The 23,105-nt window shown below is 36.2% G+C and overlaps 1 protein-coding gene across 1 annotated transcript in view; it reads left to right on the plus strand.

Moving 5' to 3' along the window:
- LOC131062769 (BAHD acyltransferase DCR) overlaps positions 1-18,119 on the plus strand; it is a 36,515-nt gene extending 18,396 nt beyond the window's left edge. Inside the window, exon 3 of the mRNA XM_057996499.2 lies at positions 17,744-18,119. Coding sequence (XP_057852482.2) covers positions 17,744-17,780 — 37 coding nt within the window. The 3' untranslated portion in view covers positions 17,781-18,119. The remainder of the gene's footprint in view (positions 1-17,743) is intronic.
- Positions 18,120-23,105: the final 4,986 nt, after the last annotated feature.

The raw sequence follows: 23,105 nt of genomic DNA on the forward strand, positions 1-23,105 counted from the left end.
AACCCTTTACCGGAATAACCCTTACATGAATTTCTTCACATACATGATCTCTCTGATATATTTCGCATCATATTACATTCACATATCCATAGTCTCCTATCATATGTCTCTTTTCTTTTTGTCTCTATATCAAACTGTCCTATACACCCTATACAACTTTACACGCCTTGTGTTGGCTGACATGTAATTTGATATTTACAATATCAAATTACATGTCAGACAGATAACATAAATGCATAAACATTAAAATCAATTGCCGATGCCGGATCCAAGATATGTTGGCCTCCAATACCGATAACCTTTATTAAACCATGTCTTCCTGCATTATCAGTGATTAAAGAAATCCTTCTGTCCTACCAGTGCTGGTGAAGTATTTGTGAAGTGCCTGTCGGTACACTGTAGAACCAAAACATGAAGTCGGAACACAATACCATGTTTCCATCAATGACAACATAGTGAAATCAACCAATTGAGTGTTAATTTCCAACACAACTTAGGCTGAGAATTGTATGTGTTGGTAGAAACCAATAGAGTGAATGTGTAGCGATGCAAAACAATTGTATTAATGACAACACGAGGTATCTATGTTGTGCTGACGTCATTTTGGAGCATGTAAAGCTCTTTTGCAATTCTTTTTATCAAATTTGTTCCCACCTCATTAAAAACAGTTTCCCAAAGAGTTCATGTTGCATCTTGCAGTTTCATTGGTAAAAGGTAAATGTAATTGCATTCTGTCATGCTCATTTGACATCTAGGACAGAGCCATGAATCATCAGCCTGTTGAGTGCATTTTTTTTTGCAAGGTTTACCATTAAATTTCAGTGGGAAATCTGCGTAGTAGAAGTCATCATCTATTACGTTCACAAATCTAAGAACAACAACTATAGTGGTTTGAATTGTTTCTGGTCTAGCACTCATGCATTCACGGATCGATACATGAGTCATCTTGATGTATCTTCCATCAATATGAGTAAATTCCGAAGAGAAATCATGAGGATGCAATGGAAGAGATCCTCTTAGCGTGAGGGGTTATGCCTTTGGGAAAGGAGGATTAATATGTAGTGTTGTTGCAAATATCATATTGACAATCTTCCCATTAAAGTACCCTACACGACCATTATGTATAGAAGGGATAAGAACAACATCAGGGGTTAACATATTTTTTAATTCATGGCCTCTTTGTTCTGATGCTGACCCCCACAGATTGACATTAATTGCAGAATTGGACAGATCATTAATTTTAACAATTTGCTTCTTAGTTTGACTGTCATCCTTTCTATGATTGCGATGACATCTCCAACATAGACAATAACACCAATGATGTCAACCAATGCATTATTAGTCAACTAAACCACTTCACTAATTGGGGTGAAAGGGGAGCATCTCCGAGTAGAATCAACATCAAGGGTGCAACGTTTCAATATTGAAGCATTAGATAAGAAGATCTCTAGATGACTATTTAATTTATTGTATTTTGTGTTCACAACCTTTATGGAGCCCTTTGAAATGACATAGTGAGCACCCACCTCAACAAGGTCACAATTTAGTTGAGCTATTTGATTGAAGCATGTGACCCTAACCTCACAACTCTCGGTGTTTACAATGTCAAAGTTGAAGACTTGCACATTCTTGGTAGGTGTACTATATGGACATAGTTGGCGTTTGTCGGTGACTTTTCCCTTAATTGTCCATTTGTTTTGGTAGGGATTTAAACTTTTATGTTATCAGAGGTCACTCTTTGTGGAGATGGTAGTGCACCACCAAACTGAAGGGAATGTTTAGAGGATGAAGGTGTTTCTTGGCCCAATAATTCTGGTTGTTGTTCTTTGAATAGATATACAGGTTTACCACAGAATTGATAGTTACTTTGGTTGACCTCTAGACTAAGTATTATGATAGTCTTGTAAAATGAAAATAGTTTTGTTTAAGTTTGTTGCAGCAAAGGATTCAATATCAAAGAAGGATATTATTATAAACATAGTATCTTTCCTACTTTGTGTTCCATACATATCTACAAGTATAACTTGTCAACAAAACCATAGAACCTATTTTTAGAGTGTCTGAAAGTATCAGATCTACATACTTAGGTGGCAGAATTGCCAGTTGCATGTATGTGTCATCAGACAACACATGTTTATATCTGTGTGTGTCATCTTCGGTACCTTGCATTTTCTGGAATGATAAAACCTGGAGCAATGCTAAAGGAAGGTCATCTCCAACATTGATAGATTGAATTGCACATGGGATGGGGGCATACTCTTGGGAAAGTGCCTACAAAAATATAATATCAACATTGAGGACTTAATGTGAAGGGGAAGTAAGAAATATATATGACCATCCCTTCAAATACAGTTGAGTTTTTTGGAATGCGTGCAATTAAAGAATCTTGAACCATTGAATGCAGAAATGGTATAGAAAAGCATCAATTAAAGAATGCATAGCTATGTTTCTATATGCTAGAAAATAGAGAGCATGTACAAATGAAAGGCATGCAACCAATTAAAAATGTATTACGAATGAGGGATGTTATGAAAGTAATGACCACAAAGTTGGGGTTTTGAAAAGGCAGAACGTATCAGCTTACCAAAGAGTCTGTTGCAGATTGTTGTGAAGATTCAGAGGGAGCTGATGGAGATGACATATTGAAAACGAGATCTTTAAAATCGAGAGGAAGGCTCTTCTATGGAAACAGTAAATGTGCATAAGAGTACACATTTATTAACAATCTCTTATAATATTTCATAAGCATATGTTTTAATTTTTCTAAAAAATTGAATATTGTACAGTTTGTTTTGAAACAAAGCTATTCATGGATAAAAACATGTGCAAAAACCAATAACTTAGTGATATGGACATAAATTTGCGTGTTTTTATTTAACCACACAAAAGAAGGCATTTCATTTATAGAGAAGACAAATGCACATCGTAAGAGGACGACTTACTTGAATTTCAGTGGAAAAATAATTTCAGTTTCACTGCGAGGAAATGAGTGTTGTCGTCTGGACTGGTATGTTGCCTTGCAGAATAAAGTTGATTTTGACCCTATTAGCAAACACATTGTAAGGAGGTTGCAAATTTCCTTATTAGAATACATAGAATGACATAATGGATTGAGAAAAGTGATGTAGAGTGGGCAACTAGAAGAATAGAAGACCCAAAATCACCCCTCTATGCCTTGTCCAAGGTCTAATACAACCCCACAACTAGGGTTCTAAACACACTAATGGAAACCAGTCACCTATTGCACTTCCAAGGGAGGGTTTGGACTGTTTCACAACTAGGATAACTCACCCTATCCTTCCAATCAAGTTTGGAAGTCTCCTTTGTGCACCCGGGTCACGAAACCCCTATTTAGGCCTAGTTCTAGTAGCCCTGCTAGACCGGTAATCCTAGCTTTGTTCAAAATTATTCCAAAAAACCCTAGGAAAAAATTACATATTTGAGTATCCTTTATGGGATTACATCCAATCCCAAGATATTGAGGCTTGACTCTGCTTTAACACCCCTAAGCACCTACAGTGAACACAAACCTAATAGGCCTAATTAGGCTTGTTTTCCAAAGCAACCACTTGAGAATGGGTTTGTAAAACTAAACTCATAACTTGGACATGTTTCCCTATTCTCTAATGGACCAAATCCACCATCAAACCAGTCTCCATACACTCCCTTGGTGACTGTTTTGTCTTTTCTCCTTGTAGTCTAGACTAAATACATTGGCTGGTTTAGCCTAGGGCTTGGTGGTAACCATATCAACCCTCACTCCCTGATTCCACCTTTTTGGAATCTCAATGTACACTCCCCTAACTTGCATTTTCCAAGAGGCTGTTGAATTCCACAATGGAATTTGCAAGTTAGGGCCACATCTTGGGTGAAACCCTATGAACAGAGGTTTTGAATGACAATTTTTAGTAAATTGGTCACTGCTTGCTCCATATGATGCCAAAAGGAGTTAGATCACTTGCATTAGAATCTGAACTCACACCCTTACACAACCACTTCAAAATTTCATTCAATCAAATCCTTTATTAGATCGTACTGTACGGAAAGCAGTGAGAATTGGGTTAAATATGAGTTTTATTATTGCTCAATCCACCAAATCTTTACATACCTCATCCAACACCAACATGGATTATCTCAAAGGCCTAAATAGGCCCTCCTCCAATGGCTATAACTATTTTCAAATTGTTTATGGCCGTTGGAACCTCTTTGCTACAACCGGTGGGAAATGTTGCTTAGCAAATTTTTACAATTTTGCATTTTTGACCTTTTTGATGTGCCAAAGTCCCTAATGGACTTTGTAGACCTATCCTAGGCCTAAAACAACTCAAATAAACCTATCAACTTGCCTCGTACACTACATGAACCCCATGGCCTAAATTGGTCTCTAGGTTTATAAATGACCTTAGAGCCAATTGGCCTTACAAATGGGTTCCTTATTACATCAAGAGGATCCAAACTAATCCAACACACCATCCTAGGATCTAAGACCTATTTAACACTCAAAGAACAAATGGAATCAAGAGGGTTCCCTGCACCATACTCCTGGGGCTAGAAAAAAAACTCAAGTCTCTTGAGTTGGCAGATTTGGAACCTTGCATCCAATCTTCTCCAAGGCCTACTCTGTCATCCAGGTTGCATCTTCTAAGGGCATGTCCTTCCATTGGACCGGGTACTCATAGTAGGTATGCCTCCTTTTTTTCTTACTCACCCTCTTATCAAGTACATGCTCAACTTAAAGCTTAGGCTGCTTAGGTAGGTCTTGTAACATCTCTTCCTTGCTGGAGTCATGTTGTCCTACATCACACACATCAATAACTGGACCTTTATATGCATATGTATCTGAAACATTGAAAGTGTTAGAGAGACCAATATCCGGAGGAAGATCAATCTTGTAGGCATTGTTGCCACACTTTTGAATGATCTTGAAAGGACCTATCTTCTTCATCATCAACTTGGTGTATTTCTCCTTAGGGAGTCTCTCCTTCTTGAGATGAATCATCACCATATCTCCAACCTTAAATTGTAAATCTCTTCTTTTCCTATCTGTTGCATGCTTGTATTTATCTGAGGTTTCTTCCAACCTATCCTTTACTTGTTTGTGTATGTCTCTCATTACTTCTGCAAAGTCTTCTGCTTGTGCACTTGTTCTTTCCAAATCCTTCACATCTCTAAACTCCAATACACCTCTAGGGTGTGACCCATACACTATTTCAAAGGGACTGTGACTAGTGCTCCTATTCATTGAGACATTAAAAGCAAATTATGCTTGAGGAAGTATTAAATACCATGTAGCTCCTTGGTCCTTAGTTAGACACCTTAATAGGTTTCCAAGTGACCTATTGATGACCCCGGTCTGCCCATCAGATTGGGGATGATAGGCTGATGTAAATGATAGATTGGTACCCAACCTTCTCCAAAGTGTTTGCCAAAAATTCCCAATAAACTTAGAATCTTTGTTTGAGATGATTGACATTGGCAAACCATATAACCTTACAACCTCCTTGAAGAATATACCTGCTATGTGAGATGCATCATGTGTGGTTTTACAAGGTAGGAAGTGAGCCATTTTTGAAAACCTGTCAACAACTACATATATGCTGTCATAACCCTGTTTAGTCTTTGGGAGTCCTAATACAAAGTCCATGCTGACCAAATCTGATGGCTTGTTTGGTATGGGCAAAGGAGTATACAAACCTGCATTTGAACTGCTACCCTTGGCCTTCTGAACAATCATACAACCTTCCACATACTTTTTGATCTCAGTCTGCATCCTAGGTCAGAAGTAGAATCTTCTAACCAATTCAAGGGTCTTGTCAATCCCAAAATGACCTGCCAATCCTCCACAATGCTTCTCTTTCACAATGTTTTCTCTCATGGAATCTTTAGGGATGCAAAGTTGGCTTCCTTTGAAAAGTAGACCTTTTTGTAAAATGAAGTCTAAGAACTCCTTGTGGTACTTGTCACCCATTTCCTTGCACACTTGGTATGCTTCTTTGAAGTCCTCATCTCCTTGGTACATATCCTTCATGGAACTAATTCCTATGCTCTCCAGCTAAACCTCCTTTGCTGTCAAGTTCCTCCTGCTAAGGGCATCAACCACCTTATTTTCCACTCCTATCTTGTGCTTGATGGTGAAAGTGAATGCTTGAAGGTATTCCATCCACTTCATATGCTGGTGGTTCAACTTGTCCTACCTATTCAAGAAGCTCAGAGCATGGTTATCAGTACAGACTATAAACTCCTTTGGCAACAAATAATGCCTCTATTTCCTCAAAGATTGGACCATTGCATACATCTCCAAGTCATAGGTTGAATACTTTTGTTTGGCTTCATTTAATTTTTCACTAAAGAAGGCTACTAGTCTACCTTCTTGACTCAAGACTCCTCCTATTGCCTTGTTACTTGCATCACATTCTATGGTGAAGACCTTATGGAAATCAAGTAGAACCAATATAGGTTGCTCTACTACCCTTCTTTTCAAATACTCAAAGGACTTATCTACTTCACTAGTCCATACAAACTGACATTTTCTACCCCCCTTTATATTGTCAATCATAGGTGCACATACACCACTAAAATTCTTAATAAACTTCCTATAGAAGCTTGCAAGACCATGAAAACTCTTTACCTCACTTGCATTTCTAGGTGTAGGCCAATTGAGGATTGCTTCCACCTTGGATGGATCCATCTTGAGGCTGCTCTTGGAGATCACAAAACCAAGAAACACTAACTCCTCCTGCAAGAAGACACATTTTTCCAAATTGATCTTCAATTGCTCTTCATTCAGCCTTTTCAGCACCAAATCCAAATGTATTAGATGCTCATCTCTATTAATTAGAATATCATCTAAGTACACAACAACAAAATGATTGATAAAGGGTTTCAAGACTTCATTCATGAGTCTCATGAATGTATTAGGAGCATTTGAGAGGGCAAATGGCATAACCAACCACTCATAAAGTCCTTCATTTGTTTTGAAGGTTGTCTTCCACTCATCTCCCTCTCTTATCTTAATTTGATGGAAGCCGCTCTTCAAATCCACCTTGGAATAGCATTTGGCTCCTGCTAGATAGTCCATCAATTCTTCTATCTGAGGCATAGGGAACATATACCTGATTGTGATCTTGTTTATGGCTCTTGAATCCGTACATAATCTCCATGTACCTTCTTTCTTTGGGGCCAATACTGCAGGGATGACACAAGGGCTAATGCTCTTCCTTATGAACCCTTTCTCTAGCAACTCATGTACTTTCCTTGTAAGTTCTTCATTCTGATCAGGAGTAAATTTGTATGCTACTTTGTTGGGCAGTGTAGAACCTGGTATGAGGTCAATGCAGTGACTTACATCTCTGAAAGGTGGTAGGGTCTCTAGTTTGCTTCGTGCAACTATACCCTTGTATCTTTCCAACAACTCTTTCACCTCTCTAGGACCTCCAGTCCTCTCTTGCACCTTGTCTTCTTCTTTCTTCCTCACTTATTCTCTTGGCTTCACTAATATGGCAAAGCATGGGGTATCCTTCTCTTTGATTGTCATGCCCAACTTTTGGGCACGAACGGAATTTTTTTTTTTTTTAAAATACTTAACTAATTAACGTCCTACTTAACTAATATAATCAACTAAGTGCGATTAACTTAAATAAAATAATGCATTTTGGGTTGGTTCTAAACTATATTTGTGTCAATCGGGTAAAATAATTCAATTTAGAAATAAAGATAACCAAGTTATCTATGAGCTAAAATTTCTCCCAAAAAGGGTAATCTCTAGCTTCATTAATAAATAATTAAAATCTCAAGTATAACGTTTAATCTCAATTTAAACGTTCTAAAATTTACCTAAATATTCAAAAAAATCTTCTTATAAAAATTCTTCTACTTCATTAATAATTTAAAAGGAAAAATAACATTACCTAATTCAAAAATCAAATATATGATTCCAGTTAAATAAAGAAATTAAACCCCTCTAGGAATTAAATCCTCTCTTATAAAAATCCTTCTACATTTAGCAAATATTGTAAGACTTAATTTAACAATTAACAAATTTAGTTCCTAATAAATATCAATTTAAGACTACTTATATATATATATATATATATATATATATATATATATATATATATATATATATATATATATATATATATATATATATATATATATATATATATATATATATATAATACAATTATTTATATATTTATCTATAAACCTCATGCATATGAGTTTTTGATTATAATCCCAAAAAGGAGGGGGATAAAATAATTCCCCCTTTTTAAACATGCTTCCCACCACACCCATTTTCATTTTAAATCTAGGTGTGTGGTTGCCCTAACTCGAAATTAGGGTTAGGGCAACGGGGATGATATCAATTATTTCCCTATTTTTTTGTGTGTGTGAGTTAGGTGTGTTTGGAAACCCTTCTTTTTTTTTTTCTATTCGTGAGTGTGTGCAGGTGAAGGGGGAGACGGCGGCCACGGGAGGGGTGCGCAGGGCCGAACCCGAGGGCCGAGACTCTTTCCCCCCATATATTTTGCATGATCCAACTTGTAGTTGGGCGGAGGTTTTTGTTGAAAGCCACGGCGTGGAGGTGGGGAGTTAGGTGGAGCGGGGGGGAAGAGCATTATTTCGTTTTTAAAACGAAGTTTAATCATTCAAAAACAATTTATAATATGTTTTTTTTTTTTAATAACATTTATATATATATATATATATATATATATATATATATATATATATATATATATATATATATATATATATATATATATATATATATATATATATATATATATATATATATATATATATATATATATTTTATATGTGTATATAATTTGGTAAAATAAAATGCATAAAGTTTTCTGTATGAAACTGGCAGATTTATATAAGGGATATATATATATATATATATATATATATATATATATATATAAGGATATAAATATATATATAGTGAGAGACTTAGCATTAAATCAGTCCCCTTTCTTTTTTTTTTTGTATTAAAACCAGATCTGTAAATATATCTTTTTTTTTTTTTTTTTTTGAAACAGATACTTCAAATGATGCTTAATGTTTAAATTTGTATATATATATATATATATATATATATATATATATATATATATATATTTGTATATGGTTAATTTGTAACTCAAGAAGGCATATTTTTTCTTTAAAACTAACAAGGCAATCTATCAGCAAATAACAATGTGATCTTTTGAATAACAAAATAAACCTAAAACTAAGTGCTCTCTTTTTTTTGGAAGGAAAAATAGACTAGTATAAAAAAAGATTTATTTCTGCAATTCAGAGAGAAATACATAACTGGTTTATTTATTTACAGCAGCTTATTAACATAAGGAACATGCAGTAATAAACTACATCTAGGTGCAGAAATCTTAAATTTGCATTTGATAAAAAAATTTCTTTTATTTTCCCTTTTGCAAATCATGAAGATTCATACCCTATTTAGTACATTCCTCCACCTCTTTGCAACACTAACTAGAGTGAGAACAACATACATATTTTTTTGGAAACTAAATACAAGTAAATATGAACACAAAGATTTTGGCAATAAAGCATTTACATTTTCCTTTCCAATACATTGCTTTACTTTTTGGAAAATAAATACATCATTGACTATCTTTTTCTTTTACAAGCTACATTGAATACATAATCCTCTTTCCTTGTAACTAACACAATCTAGCTCTTTTTTTTTCTTTTCCTTTACAACTCCCAAAGAGAATACATTGTCATATTAACTTTTTTTTCTGCATCATAAAACAGCCACATAACTCTTTAATCCATCTTTTCCCATTCCCATGCAACCTGCAATAAAACACATTTTTGACCATGGAGAGCTCACCTCCCAGCCTAGGCTTACTAGAAGCCACCCCCGAGCTTGGAGAACCAAGCACTAGATGGGTTACAAACAAGCAACTCTACAACAAACATAGGAAGACACTCACATACAAGTTTCCCCATCCCAAGCTTACACTTTCACCACATTCATGGTGACTCTTCCATGGGTGGAAGTGGACCAAGTACCAATGGGGAGAATGCATGCCAAAATACAACACAAGCCACCTCATGGCAATACAAATGCAACAAAATACTTCCACAATCCTTATGCCCCCCAAAAAGGCTCAAGGCCATATTTACTCCCCTTATGACCCCCAAATGCATACACAAGGCTATGCAACAAGGGTCACAAAGGACAACCTTGAGATCACTCTCCATAAGGAGAGCCTCTCACCCATGGCTGTCATACTCCTTCCACCCCAAGATCTTCCTACCCTCCCAAGAGTAGGAGATCTTGGACACTCCCAAAAACAACAAGAACACAAAACAAAACACATAGGAAAGAAAACTTCACATTCTTAACTTCAACAAAAACTTCATAAAACACTTCCTTTACAAGCAACTCTTTTCTTTTACAAAACAACATAAGATAACACATACAACATAACAAGAGGAGATAAGAAGAAACCAACCTTATTCTGCCAATAGGTATGCTAAAATTAGTTGGGGATGAGCTGCCCAATTCCACACTAACTTTCTCCAAATTCCACCAAAAGTGCTATTCTCCTACTAACTTTTTCAAAACAAGCATAATCTCCAAGAAAGGAGAGTGGGTGATTACTCACTAAGTCTCCAAATTCTTGCCTAAGAAGGCCTCTCACACACTTCCCAACCCCTTGGGTGAGGTGTGAGTTCCCATTGGTTGCCCTTCCCAAACTCTTACACATTACCAAAATTGGAAAGGGAAAAGGTGGAAGAAGATGGGGAAGAGGGTTTGACATCAAAAGAGAAGGTTGTCTATCCTAGGAGGAACCTTCTAAGTTGAATTTTCGTTCATCTTGGAAATACCACTTTTTGAAGTGACTACATAGTCACATGGGAGAAGCCACATGTTTCAAACTACCCCTAACCCATAGGTATACCCTTTGGACCTTTGGAAAAGCCCTAAAACTGACCCTAGGAGTCCATTAAACCCTTTGGAAACCCAACAGAAGTTTACCTACGGGTCAAACTTGAGTTGACCACTCCCAAGACTCCCTACCCAAGGCAAATTTGGGACCACACTCATGTTTTTGAATGGCTTTGGTAGAAACAAAACTCCCTCCAAGAGACAAGTCACAAATTAATGACACTAATCAGCACATGTGTCAAGTGACACAATAAAAATACAATATAAAAATCACACATAGAATTTGTCTCTTGTAGGATTACACATATACACATAAATTAATTTTAACACTCAAGCATTATACACTTCACAAATAAAATACATTACAAAGGGGTGTTGTCTCTCCAAATAGACAACTCCCGGCTTAACAAACGCACTTTGGTCTAGGCTTGGTTCTCCATTAAATTCCATGGTCACATGGATAATTTTCCTGTGCATCTCAATTAACACATTAGTAACTCCAAATAATCACAATTATACATAATCAAATACATGGATTTCATTACACATCAAACACTCATACATTTGACAACAATAATTCAATATCTCATTTGTTTCAAGTTCGATTTCACATAAGCAATTAGCATAATTTTTTTTTCCAAAATTGAACCATTCATAGGTTAGCATCATTTTTCTATCATCAAAATGAAATCTTGCAAATTTCCAATAATGACATTCACCATCATAATGTAATTCTATTCTAGTAACATATCTAAAGTTTCATAATCATCATGCATGAAATAAAGCATCAACATATGTCCGTGTGATCCAAATCATGGAATCATATAAGTTCTAAGTCCATAAAGCATAAAATAAAGCATCCATAATAGTCTCAATATACAAATAACTGAAAATGTCAAACTGAATCGGGGTAGGGCCTCACATTGATTGTCTGCATAAACTCCTCCTTACCTACTAACATGACACTAGTCACAACATGATTGTCTTTACCATCATTCGATAGTGTGGTCATAGTGTATTTCACACCATCTTTGGTCAGCTTGTAGATATTTTCCTTCCCATCATGCCTTGAGTCTACATCATATTGCCATGGCCTTCCAAGGAGTAAATGACAAGCGTCCATCTCTGCAACATCACATAAAATCTTGTCTCTATATTCACCTATTTGAAAGTCCACCCAAACTTGTTCACTTACCAAGGCTTGTTGCTCTTTGCTCAACCAGGAGACTTTGTAGGGGTAAGGGTGAGGGAGTTTCTTCAATCCAAGTTTGTTGACCATCTCTGTCAAAGCAAGATTATCAGTTGACCTTGAGTCCACAATGACTTTGCATACCTTTCCACTTACCTTGCAAGTAGTCCTAAACAGTGCCTTCCTCTGTGGTGGCTCCTTGGTGGTTGGTACCTTCAAGAGGGTCTTTTGGAACATCAGACACTCCCCTTGCTCTAGATCTGCATGCCTTGAAGGTGAGTTCACACTTTGGGTGTCTTCCTCTTGTGCCAAATGAACTCTTCTTTCTCCACCTTGACTGTTAGAACCTTTCTTTTCTAGACATCTGAATGATTGGTGGCCAACTTGATTACATGTGAAGCATCTTCTGGTGAAAACATTGGTTCCTCTACCTCCAAATCTACCTCAGCAATTTGGTCTTCTTCCTTTGAAACTATCCCTGCGGCTTGCTTCTCCTTCTGGTTCATGATTACTTGACTCTCATTGTGGTTTAGGAGATGTTCCTCTTCCACCAAATCTACCCCTTCCTCTGAAGTTTCCTCCTCTTCCTCTACCCTGTTGGTCTCCCTTTCTTCTGAAATTTTCTTCAATTCTTAATGTCATTTGATAACATCTATGAACTGTCTCAGGATTGAAGAGACTTAGTTCATCTTGAATGGCATACTTGAGGCAATTCATATATCTTGTCAACTTTTGCTTCTCACTCTCTGGCACCCTTGCTCTTAGGGACGGTTTGTGAAACTCCTTTGTGTATCCACTCATATCCAAATTCTTTTGTCTTAGGTTGTGCAACTTCTTGTGCATTGTCACTTCATAATCCTCAGGTACCAATTGCTTTTTCACCTCTGCAACCATCCTCTTCCATGATGAGATGGCGTTCTTCCCTTCTTCTACTCTCTCATTTTGTAAGAAGTTACACCAACTAAGGGCAGATCCTTTCATCTTAGACTAAGTAGTCTTCATCTTCTAGTTCTCAGGCACATCTTCATACTCCAAGTGGTTCTCTAAGGCCTCCAACCAATCCATGACTTCCTCTGGGTTCATCTTCCCAGTGAACATAGGTAGGATTGATTTTCCGTCTCTGCTACCTACTCTCTCAAGGGCCTCAAGGAAAATTCTCTGATCTGCAAGTATCCTCTCTCTTTCCTGCAAAAGGGCATCTTCATCATTCCCTTCTTCTTCTTCATCAGAGTCTCCTGGCTTCTTATCCATGTTACCCTTCAACTTATCCAATTCTTTTCTAATCTCTTTGTTTGCTGCTACCTGCTCTCTTACCATCTTGGCCAATTCAACGTTGGTCATCCTTCTCCCATCACTGGTGTCTTCTCCTTCTGACATCTTGTCAACCTTATTCTTCCACCCTCAAGAACCGTCTTGGCTCTGATACCACCTGATGCATTGTGGACAACTAGAAGAATAGAAGACCCAAAATCACCCCTCTATGCCTTGTCCAAGGTCTAATACAACCCCACAACTAGGGTTCTAAACACACTAATGGAAACCAGTCACCTATTGCATTTCCAAGGGAGGGTTTGGACTATTTCACAACTAGGATAACTCACCCTAGCCTTCCAATCAAGTTTGCAAGTCTCATTTGTGCACCCGGGTCACAAAACCCCTATTTAGGCCTAGTTCTAGTAGCCCTGCCAGATCGGTAATCCTAGCTTTGTTCAAAATTCTTCCGAAACACCCTAGGAGAAAATTGCAGATTTGAGTGTACCCTTTTTGGGCTTACATCCAATCCCAACACATTGAGGCTTGACTCTTCTCCAACACCCCTAAGCACCTACTGTGGACACGGACCTGATAGGCCTAATTAGGCTTGTTTTCCAAAGAAACCACTTGAGAATGGGTTTGAAAAACTAAACTCACCACTTGGACATGTTCCCCTGTGCTCTAATGGACCAAATCCACCATCAATCCGGTCTCCATACACTCCCTTGGTGACTCTTTGCTCTTTTCTCCTTGTAGTCTAGACTAAACACATTGTCTTGTTTAGCCTAGGGCTTGGTGGTAACCATACCAACCCTCACTCCCTGATTCCACTGTTTTGGAATCTCAATGTAGACTCCCCTAACTTGCATTTTCCAAGAGGCCGTTGAATTCCACATTGGAATTTGCAAGTTAGGGCCACATCTTGGGTGAAACTCTATGCACCGGGGTTTTGAATGACAATTTTTAGTAAATTGTTCATTGCTCACTCCAAACGATGCCAAAAGGAGTTAGATAAATTGCATTAGAACCTAAACTCACACCCTTATACAACCACTTCAAAATTTTATTCAATCAAATCCTTTATCAGATTGTACTGTATGGAAAGTGGTGAGAATTGGGTAAAATCTGAGTTTTATTCAATCAACCAAATCTTTACATACCTCATCCAACACCAACATGGATGATCTCAGAGGCCTAAATAGGCCTTCCCCCAATGGCTATAAATGTTTTCAAATTGGTTATGGCCATTGGAACCTCTTTGCCACAACCGATGGGAAATGTTGCTTAGCAACTTTTTACAATTTTGCATTTTTGACCTTTTTGATGTGCCAAAGTCCCTATTGGACTTTTTAGACCTATCCTAGGCCTAAAACAACTCAAATAAACCTATCAACATGCCTCGTACACTACATGAACCCCATGGCCTAAATTGGTCTCTAGGTTTATAAATGACCTTAGAGCCAATTGGCCTTACAAATGGGTTCCTTATTACATCAAGAGGATCCAAATTAATCCAACACACCATCCTAGGATCTAAGACCTATTTAACACACAAACAACAAATGGAATAAAGAGGGTGCCCTGCACCAAAAAGAAGCATAAATAAATGTGTGATAAGGAGGGAGTGGTTGTAATCCTAAAGATAATTTATTAACAAGCTAACAAATATCATCAATGCTAGGTGAAGATCGGTGGCATAAGATTTGAAAGTAAAGGGTACGTAGAAGAAATTGTGTTTGCTTCATTAGGGTTTTGTTTGGTATTTGCTGAGTGCCATATGCATTAGAGCTGGTATAGGTGAGCTATTTTGACTGACTACAAAAGTTTTCTTAGTGTAATTTTAACAGAATTTGATTTTTTTTCAATGTAATGGGCCTCTGCAATTTTCAGCACTCATATCTATCCATTTATGTGTTCATATATGTCTTAATATATGTGTGCATATTCAACACTTCATATATGTGTTAATATATGTGTTTTCATATATCTTTATATATGTATTCGTATCCTTTTATATAGAATACAATATTGTGTATTTGTATTTCTCTATAAACAAATAAAATTTCAACATTCGTTGTAAAACATACAATGGACCAGAAGGAAACCCAAAACAGAGTAAAGTAAACCAAAAGAGAAACAACACAGTGTCGTGTGGATATTTATTTTATGTTAATTGTAATAGGTACACCAAGACAAAAAATCATAATACTGAATTATGAGTTCTACATATAAGAATGAAATACGAAAAGTATGAAGATCACTTCAATTATCAAAATATTATTAAAATAAGAACTAAGCCCATGAGATGGTAGCTAAACAACTCTAATCAGTATCTACCCATGCAACCTACCCATCTTGATTATCATTCCACTTAAGGATCTTATCTCCTAGTGTTTCTATGCCTAAATGTCATGAATGTATTAAGCTAATTAGTAAATAAGAACGAATCACCATTTCTCAACTAATTAACAAACAAACAAACATAATCAATGAAAATTAATATGAAATAAAGAATAAATTCAAATAAGAAACTCCCTCATTCTGCATCTTTGCTTCCATTGTGCTTCTCCAATTTGAGTGGTTGACGACTCTCAGGTATTGCATCAGTTTCCTGCATACAAATGTTTTGAAGACTCTGATTTTTGTGATTCTAGACTGAATTGAGAAAAGAGGTTGAATTTTATAGATTTTCAACACAAAGGGGGTGAGAAATAGAACTCAAGTGTTGATTGATAGATAATTGCTTTAGATTGATCAGTGAACTCAATTGATTGATTTGTTAACTCATTTGATTGAGTAGTCAACTGGATTGATTCAAGAGTGAAGTGAATAGATGGATTAGTAAACTCACTTGATTGATTAGTGAACTGAATAGACTAGGGAGATGACTAAATTGATGGATTAGAAGACTGAATTGATGGATTAGTCATAAAAAGATGATTTTGAGTTAAAAAAGATGATTGATGAGTTAACTGATTAGACAACTGATTGGATCAATCAGTTCTGATTTAGCATGTGTTGTAGGAATTTGAAATTGAATTTGATTTTTATTTTCAATTTGATTTTTATTTTGGTAATTTGAATACTGAAATGCACATGAAATTAACTGAAATTCAGATTTGGGGAAAATGTGAATTTGAAAACATGAAATTAGATGAAATTAAGTCAAATTTGAATTTGGGGAAATATGTAATGAAATTAGATGAAATTAATTGGAATTATAATTTGGGGAATTGGAAGAATAAGTTAATTAATTTAAATAATTTAAATGAAATTATTTAAACTTAGGAAATAAAATTAATTAAATAATAAAGATTATATAACTAAGGAAAAGGTTGTAATTAATTAAATAATTGATATTTAATTAATATTTGAGATATGGTTAACTAATTAAAATGTTTTGAGAATAGAAATAGAATAATAAGAGGTGTTGAAGGGCGATGATTAGAAGAAATAGTTAGTTTAATCAAATAATTAAAGAATTACTTAATTAAATAGATGAATAATTAGTGTAGAATTAATGAGACATTTTTAGGTGTCTACATTTGCCCCTCTTTGAGACAATGTCGAAACGACATTGTTTCAAAGAAAATGAAAAGAAAAACTGCCCCAGTATGCCTCGGTGACGCTAGGGTATAATGCCCCCTCATAAAAAGTGGTCGGGAAAATTGTGAAACGGAGACTAGTTTTTCGGAAATATGCTAGATAGTGATTGTATGAAGTTTGAAAGGGTTTTGATCTCGTTTTCTATGTGTAAAACTGTGTTGAAGCTAGAGGGGTCCACAAGTGCTTATGTTAAAAAACCCTAATGTTGAGCTTATAAAATGAAGGTTGATATTGGATTTGAGCTCATTTGCATTGTTTTGTTTTGAAAGAATTGCTTAGAGATATTTGTGTTTTTGTCATCCTTGAAGCAAAATGATAGGTCATAGAGCGAGGTTGCATTTATCCGAGCGAGTGCGGTCATATCAGATACCTCGCGACACTAGTGGCATGGTGAGTTGCCTGATTTTTTGCCAGTTTATGTCTATATTTTGCAAAATAATTAACCGTTTTTGGTGTGCCATCTTTCATGCATGTCGCAATTGAGTATCGATATTGCCACAATTGATTTAATCATGTCGCATTTGATATTTTATGTCACATTTATTAACCTTGTGTCGCATTTGAAAACATTGGATCGCAATTGAACATTTTGAACTGCATTTGATTTTATCATTTCACATATGGCATAAGTATGTCGCATTTGATTCTTTTGCTTCGCAGTTGGTAATATTGAATCACAATTAATTAGAAAGGCCTTTTTTTCGTATTTATGCATCCTGACAGTTTTGATGACGTAGTTGACTCATTTTTTTATTTTCCAAATGCAGGCACATTATCCAGTACTTGCTAGGTAGACATAGCTGAATAGTCTTGATCAACGTCATGAGTTGGATGCAGAGGATATCACTTTGTTATGACAGGTTGGATTATATTATATAGCACATTTGCCTAAGGCTATGACCAACGGGGCCATGATTACTGCTTTGATTGAGCGGTGGCATTCAGAGACATGTTCTTTTCATCTATTGACTGGTGAGGCATCTATCACACTTGAGGATGTGTGGCATATTTTACACATTCCGATATCTGGTAGGCGAGTTACTTTTGATCGGCATGATGGTATTTCTGCTTTGTGTACATTGTTCGAGTGTGAGGAGTAGGATCTACATATCTGTGATCGTTATGAGATTCGTTGAGATGATTTTGATTATGATGATCTCACTGTTGTGCTTGCTTGTATTGTTGTTGGATTATTGATTCCTGATAGGCACGCCCATGGTTTTCTTGTTGGATGGGGATGTGTTATACATGATATGATTATTGACAGACGTGTGTTTGCTTGGGGTCCTTGTCTTCTTGCCACTTTGTATCATCAGATGCATGAGATTGTTTACTTGCAGCAGAAATCAATTGGATGTGGTATTACTTTGCTCTAGACATGGGCTTGGGAGCACATAGCTATCTTTCGTCTTGCGTTACATATGGATTTAGAGCTAGACCAACCATATGCTAATGGGTATACTGTTGGTGTGAGGCATAGGGCATCGGGTAACATCTTGTATTGGTGTCATCAGATTGATATCCTACAGTATTTCTTATGGAGACCTTATCTTACTTGTCTTGGGTAGACTGATGATGCTCAACATCTTCCTTTTTGTCAGCAACAAAGATATCTTATTGGTCGAGATGTGGGTAGCCACAGGGTTATTGATATACATCTTCATGATCGTCTACTTAGATAGTTCAGGGAAGTACAAGGTATTCCAGATGTGACAACTTATTTTACTCGTACTACTCGAGAGGTTGGTAATTGGGGTGCTTGCGAGCAACCTCATGTTTCTATTGTTGAGTTTGATGCTCTTGCTCCTATTTTGTGTGGATGTCGGCTTGGTGTAGTGGATCCAAGTTCTACAACACAATATAGTATATGGTGGATACAACATAGGCCTATACCTTTGATAGATCCGATAGTTCCGATTGGTGCTCAACATATTAGACATGGCAAGGGTCCTAGAGGGAGAGGTGGAGAGGATAGGGGTGGAGGAGGTAGAGATATGATAGCTGTTGTTGCAGGGTAGGTGGATAGTGATAGGGAGGAAGTGGATATTGGTGGAGATACTGCATCTATGAGCAGTTCTTATTAGAGTGATGAGTCGGGATCAGGGTCATCGAGCAGTGATGGAGATAAGGGCGGGGATGATCATTATGACGTGGAGATTCCCGAGGCTTCGGAGTCTGTAGGTGTGGAGAGAGGAGATGAGGGATTGAGAGATCGAGTTAGGCTTTTAGAGGACTTGGTCACTACTTTGTGGTAGCAGCCGACGATAAGGATCAGTATTGGCATGCGATGGAGGAGTTGATTGTAAAGAGGGATCAATTATCGGTGAGAGAGATCGATTATAGAGGGAGAGGGATGAGGCAGTTAGGAGGACTCAGATCACTATGGATGCATATGATTAGTTATTTGGGCCAGTGACAGAGGCTCGTAGCCAGGCAGATAGATATTTTTTTGCTGCACAAGAGGCTATTTATTATCAGCAGGCTTATGAGAGAGCTATTCCTGAGGGTTTGAGGGAACCTAGTTTTAGTGCTTTCATGGGGAGAAGATCGAGTCGATCTACCTCTCGATAGACTAGCAGTGGAGGAGTGATGGGTCCGCCTAGAGTGTCGTCAAGATAGGTTGGAGTTAGTCGAGATGCACCTACTGATAGAGGCAGTATAGTTTGAGAGATTGGATATTGATTTTGATGTTGTTGATACGATGTATTTTGACACATTTATATATGATATATATGATATGTTTTCTTGATGAACTTTTGATGGTGAACTTCATGGTATAATTTTTCTTTATTGTGATGATGAATTCCTTATGAATGTGATATCATGCAGTGATTTGATGTAGCTCTATGTTGTGATGCTTAATGGTTGATGAAAACTTTATTATGATTATGAACATGTTATGTGATGATGTTTATTTTTGTGTGTCAAAATATGTGTTGAAGACCTTGAAAGAATTGTTAGTTGTTAGATGTAGAATGATCAATCAACTGAATCAATCTTTGTTTATTTTGAATTTTGATGTGATAACGGATGATATGATAGAAATTTTGATGAGAAAGTCTTCATTGCTTTATTCGTAGTGCAATACGTTATCATCATTGAGCCTTATTATATAACAATAGAGCTTATTACACTAGGGTAAGAGGAACCAAGATGTATAGACATCTCATTGCAAAGAAACAAACACGTAACAGACAAGGAATGAACCCTCCATTCTGTAAATTACACTAGGGGTCGAGGTATGTGTGGCATTCACAAGTTGAATGCTCCTATCATAGACACCCACTAGAGAAATTGCTCCAGAACTTCATTGGTTCAAGCCACAAACAACAAACAAAGAAAATTATCATGCCCATCATGGCTTCTCTAGTCACTTTTGGACATCCTTGAGTAGCTAAAAGCAACGATCTTTGCCAATTTGATAAAAAAGAATCAACCAAAAATAGACAAAACTCAGTAGTTAGACTGATTGTGCCTTTGCTTTGATATTTTTGATGTGATTTTAATAATGTCTGGTTTCAGAAGTTTTGGACCCCGTTTAAGAATGACCTGTCTGGTTTCGAGTGTACTGATTTTGTTTCAGACAAGATGTTGATTACATTGATAGTTGGATAGAATGATAGATTAGACCGTTGATCAGTTTGATTGCAGATGTTTTGAAAAGATAGTTGTGTCTTTTTTTTCACTTTATGTGAAGTGTTTGTTGGACATATGTTGGGGTGTTTGATTTTTGTGAGATAATTTATTGCAAGTTTTAAATTGATATTTGAATTTTTTTGGATTTTGTGGATCAATATTGATTATTTTTTGGATTGGATTTTGGACTTTTTCTGTATGTTTAGGATTTTTTTTTAATACCGTTTTTGGTATTTTTCAAGATCATTTCTAATGTTTTTGGTATTTTTTTAGGATCATTTTTTATGTTTTTGGTATTTTTTCAGGATCATTTTTTATTTTTTTGGTATTTTTTCAGGATCTTTTTTTTTGGGTATTTTTTCAGCATCATTTTTTTTTTTTTTGGTATTTTTTCAGGATCATTTTTTTTGGGTATTTTTTCAGCATCATTTTTTATTTTTTTGGTATTTTTTCAGGATCATTTTTTTTTATTTTTTTGGTATTTTTTCAGGATCACTTTTTTTTTGGTATTTTTTCAGTTATGCCCCCAAGTATTCAAACCTATGAAGATAAACTGATGAGAGGATAATGAATTTTCAATATGAATTATGCTAATGCAAGATGCATGAAAAAAATGATGTTCCTATTCGAACAAGGATGAGTCCAATTTTCAATATTAATTGGATAAAAGGTGTAAAGTGTTTCAGAGATAGGAGTTCAATCCATTCTAAAAAAGACTTCAACCATCCAACTTAACACACTATGTAACCAAGATTTATGAATGGAGGCTTGGAAAACTTCTCCATCAATTATTGAAACTTTGATCTTTCTTTTGCCCATGTGTGTGCAATTGAGTTCATTCTAACTCTTATAACCATCAAAGACCCTTGGAATCCCATGTGGCTAGCTACGTGAGTTATTCTAACTTCAAAAGCAACCTAGATAAAGCCTTGCTGCCAGCAAGCTTTTAGGGCTCTGACGAGGTTATGCACTGCAATTTCTCAAACATTGCTCCATTGCTAGTAGGTGTCCATAGCCCTGATGGAGTTATTTGCATGTTCCCATAGTCAAGCTTTATTGCTCATGTATGCATGATATTTCAGCTATATATTTCGGCTCTTTTTGCTTTGAGATAAATATTGACATAGCACTTTTTCTTTTTTTGACTTTTTTTTGACTTGTAAGTAATGAAACCTACTTGGGTATGACAGTTACAACGACGTTGAAGCATAATATTGAATTTTTCACTAGCCACATGACCAACTAGGTATCTTGTAATGACTTAGAGCTTTTGATTAATGTGTGAGATATAACAATTGATAGATTTTGGGTAACAAGACTTGATAAGGAAACCTCTACCCAACCAAGGATAAAACATAATCACAATGTGACTTTGAAAATGAATGACTAAAGACCTCCTAAATACTTCATGAACATGTATCTAGGAAATGAGACAACCTTCGTTCTTTTTAGTGCATAAATCAGACAATCACCATGTTTTATTGATTCAACTATATGAGAAAGGGATAATGCAATGCAGTAAAGAAATATGCAAATGCAATATTGGAATTTGAAATAAACCCACCCTTAGATGTAATATCTTTTTAGGTGCATACTGTTGATAGGATCAGGGAGTGAATCTCCCTCCATTGTTTGCAAATGATAAGCACCATTCCCAATTACTTTCGTTATGACAAACGGACCCAGCCAGTGTTGGTATTATGGATGTGTTGCATTGGTTTTGTCATTGATGTCAACACTTATCAACACTTATCCTTCTGGAGATCTTTGGTTATGTTGAACCGACGCATTATGTTCACCAACAGGTTATATTGTTCACCGACACTGAGGATGACTTGTTATCATCTGGAGATCACTTGGTTATGTTGAAGACATGGTTTGGACACTTGATTTTACTATTGTGGTTATTGGTCTAATCGGGTTGACATATTTTCTATTACCGAAAAATTGGTCTAGGTTATGCATCGACACACGTTATCCATTCCAGATCAGCACGACAGGTTATGGAGATAGTTTATTGTTGTAATTGTATTGAGCCGACATGATGCATCGAATCTTGACTTATTTGTAATTGATTTAATTGTAATATTCTTAATTAGTTGACCTACACATTTGGTCCTAGGTTTTGATATATATGTAAGGTCTCAATTGTGAGATGATAAGGATATGAGTAGAGAAGAAAAACATTATGGTATTATAACATGGTATGTGCGAATATTGAAGATTATATGAGCATACCATAAAGAAGGTTCAAGGAAGGTTTGAAGGTGATTATCAGAGCTTAACCAGTACTGAATCCAACATTGGAGATGCTACTTTGAGCAGTACATTATCATTGGATTTAATCATCCAATTGTAGTCAGTGTGACTCCTATTTTGTGATTGAGCAGTTAGCTCTAGGAAGTTGGCCTTTCTACATGTGGAGAACCCCATTTGTATACACATATTATCTGCAGTAGTATCATATGGTTGTGGGTAGGGTTTCCCACTGTA

Source organism: Cryptomeria japonica, chromosome 9 (assembly GCF_030272615.1).
Source record: "Cryptomeria japonica chromosome 9, Sugi_1.0, whole genome shotgun sequence".
Classification (NCBI taxonomy): domain Eukaryota; kingdom Viridiplantae; phylum Streptophyta; class Pinopsida; order Cupressales; family Cupressaceae; genus Cryptomeria; species Cryptomeria japonica.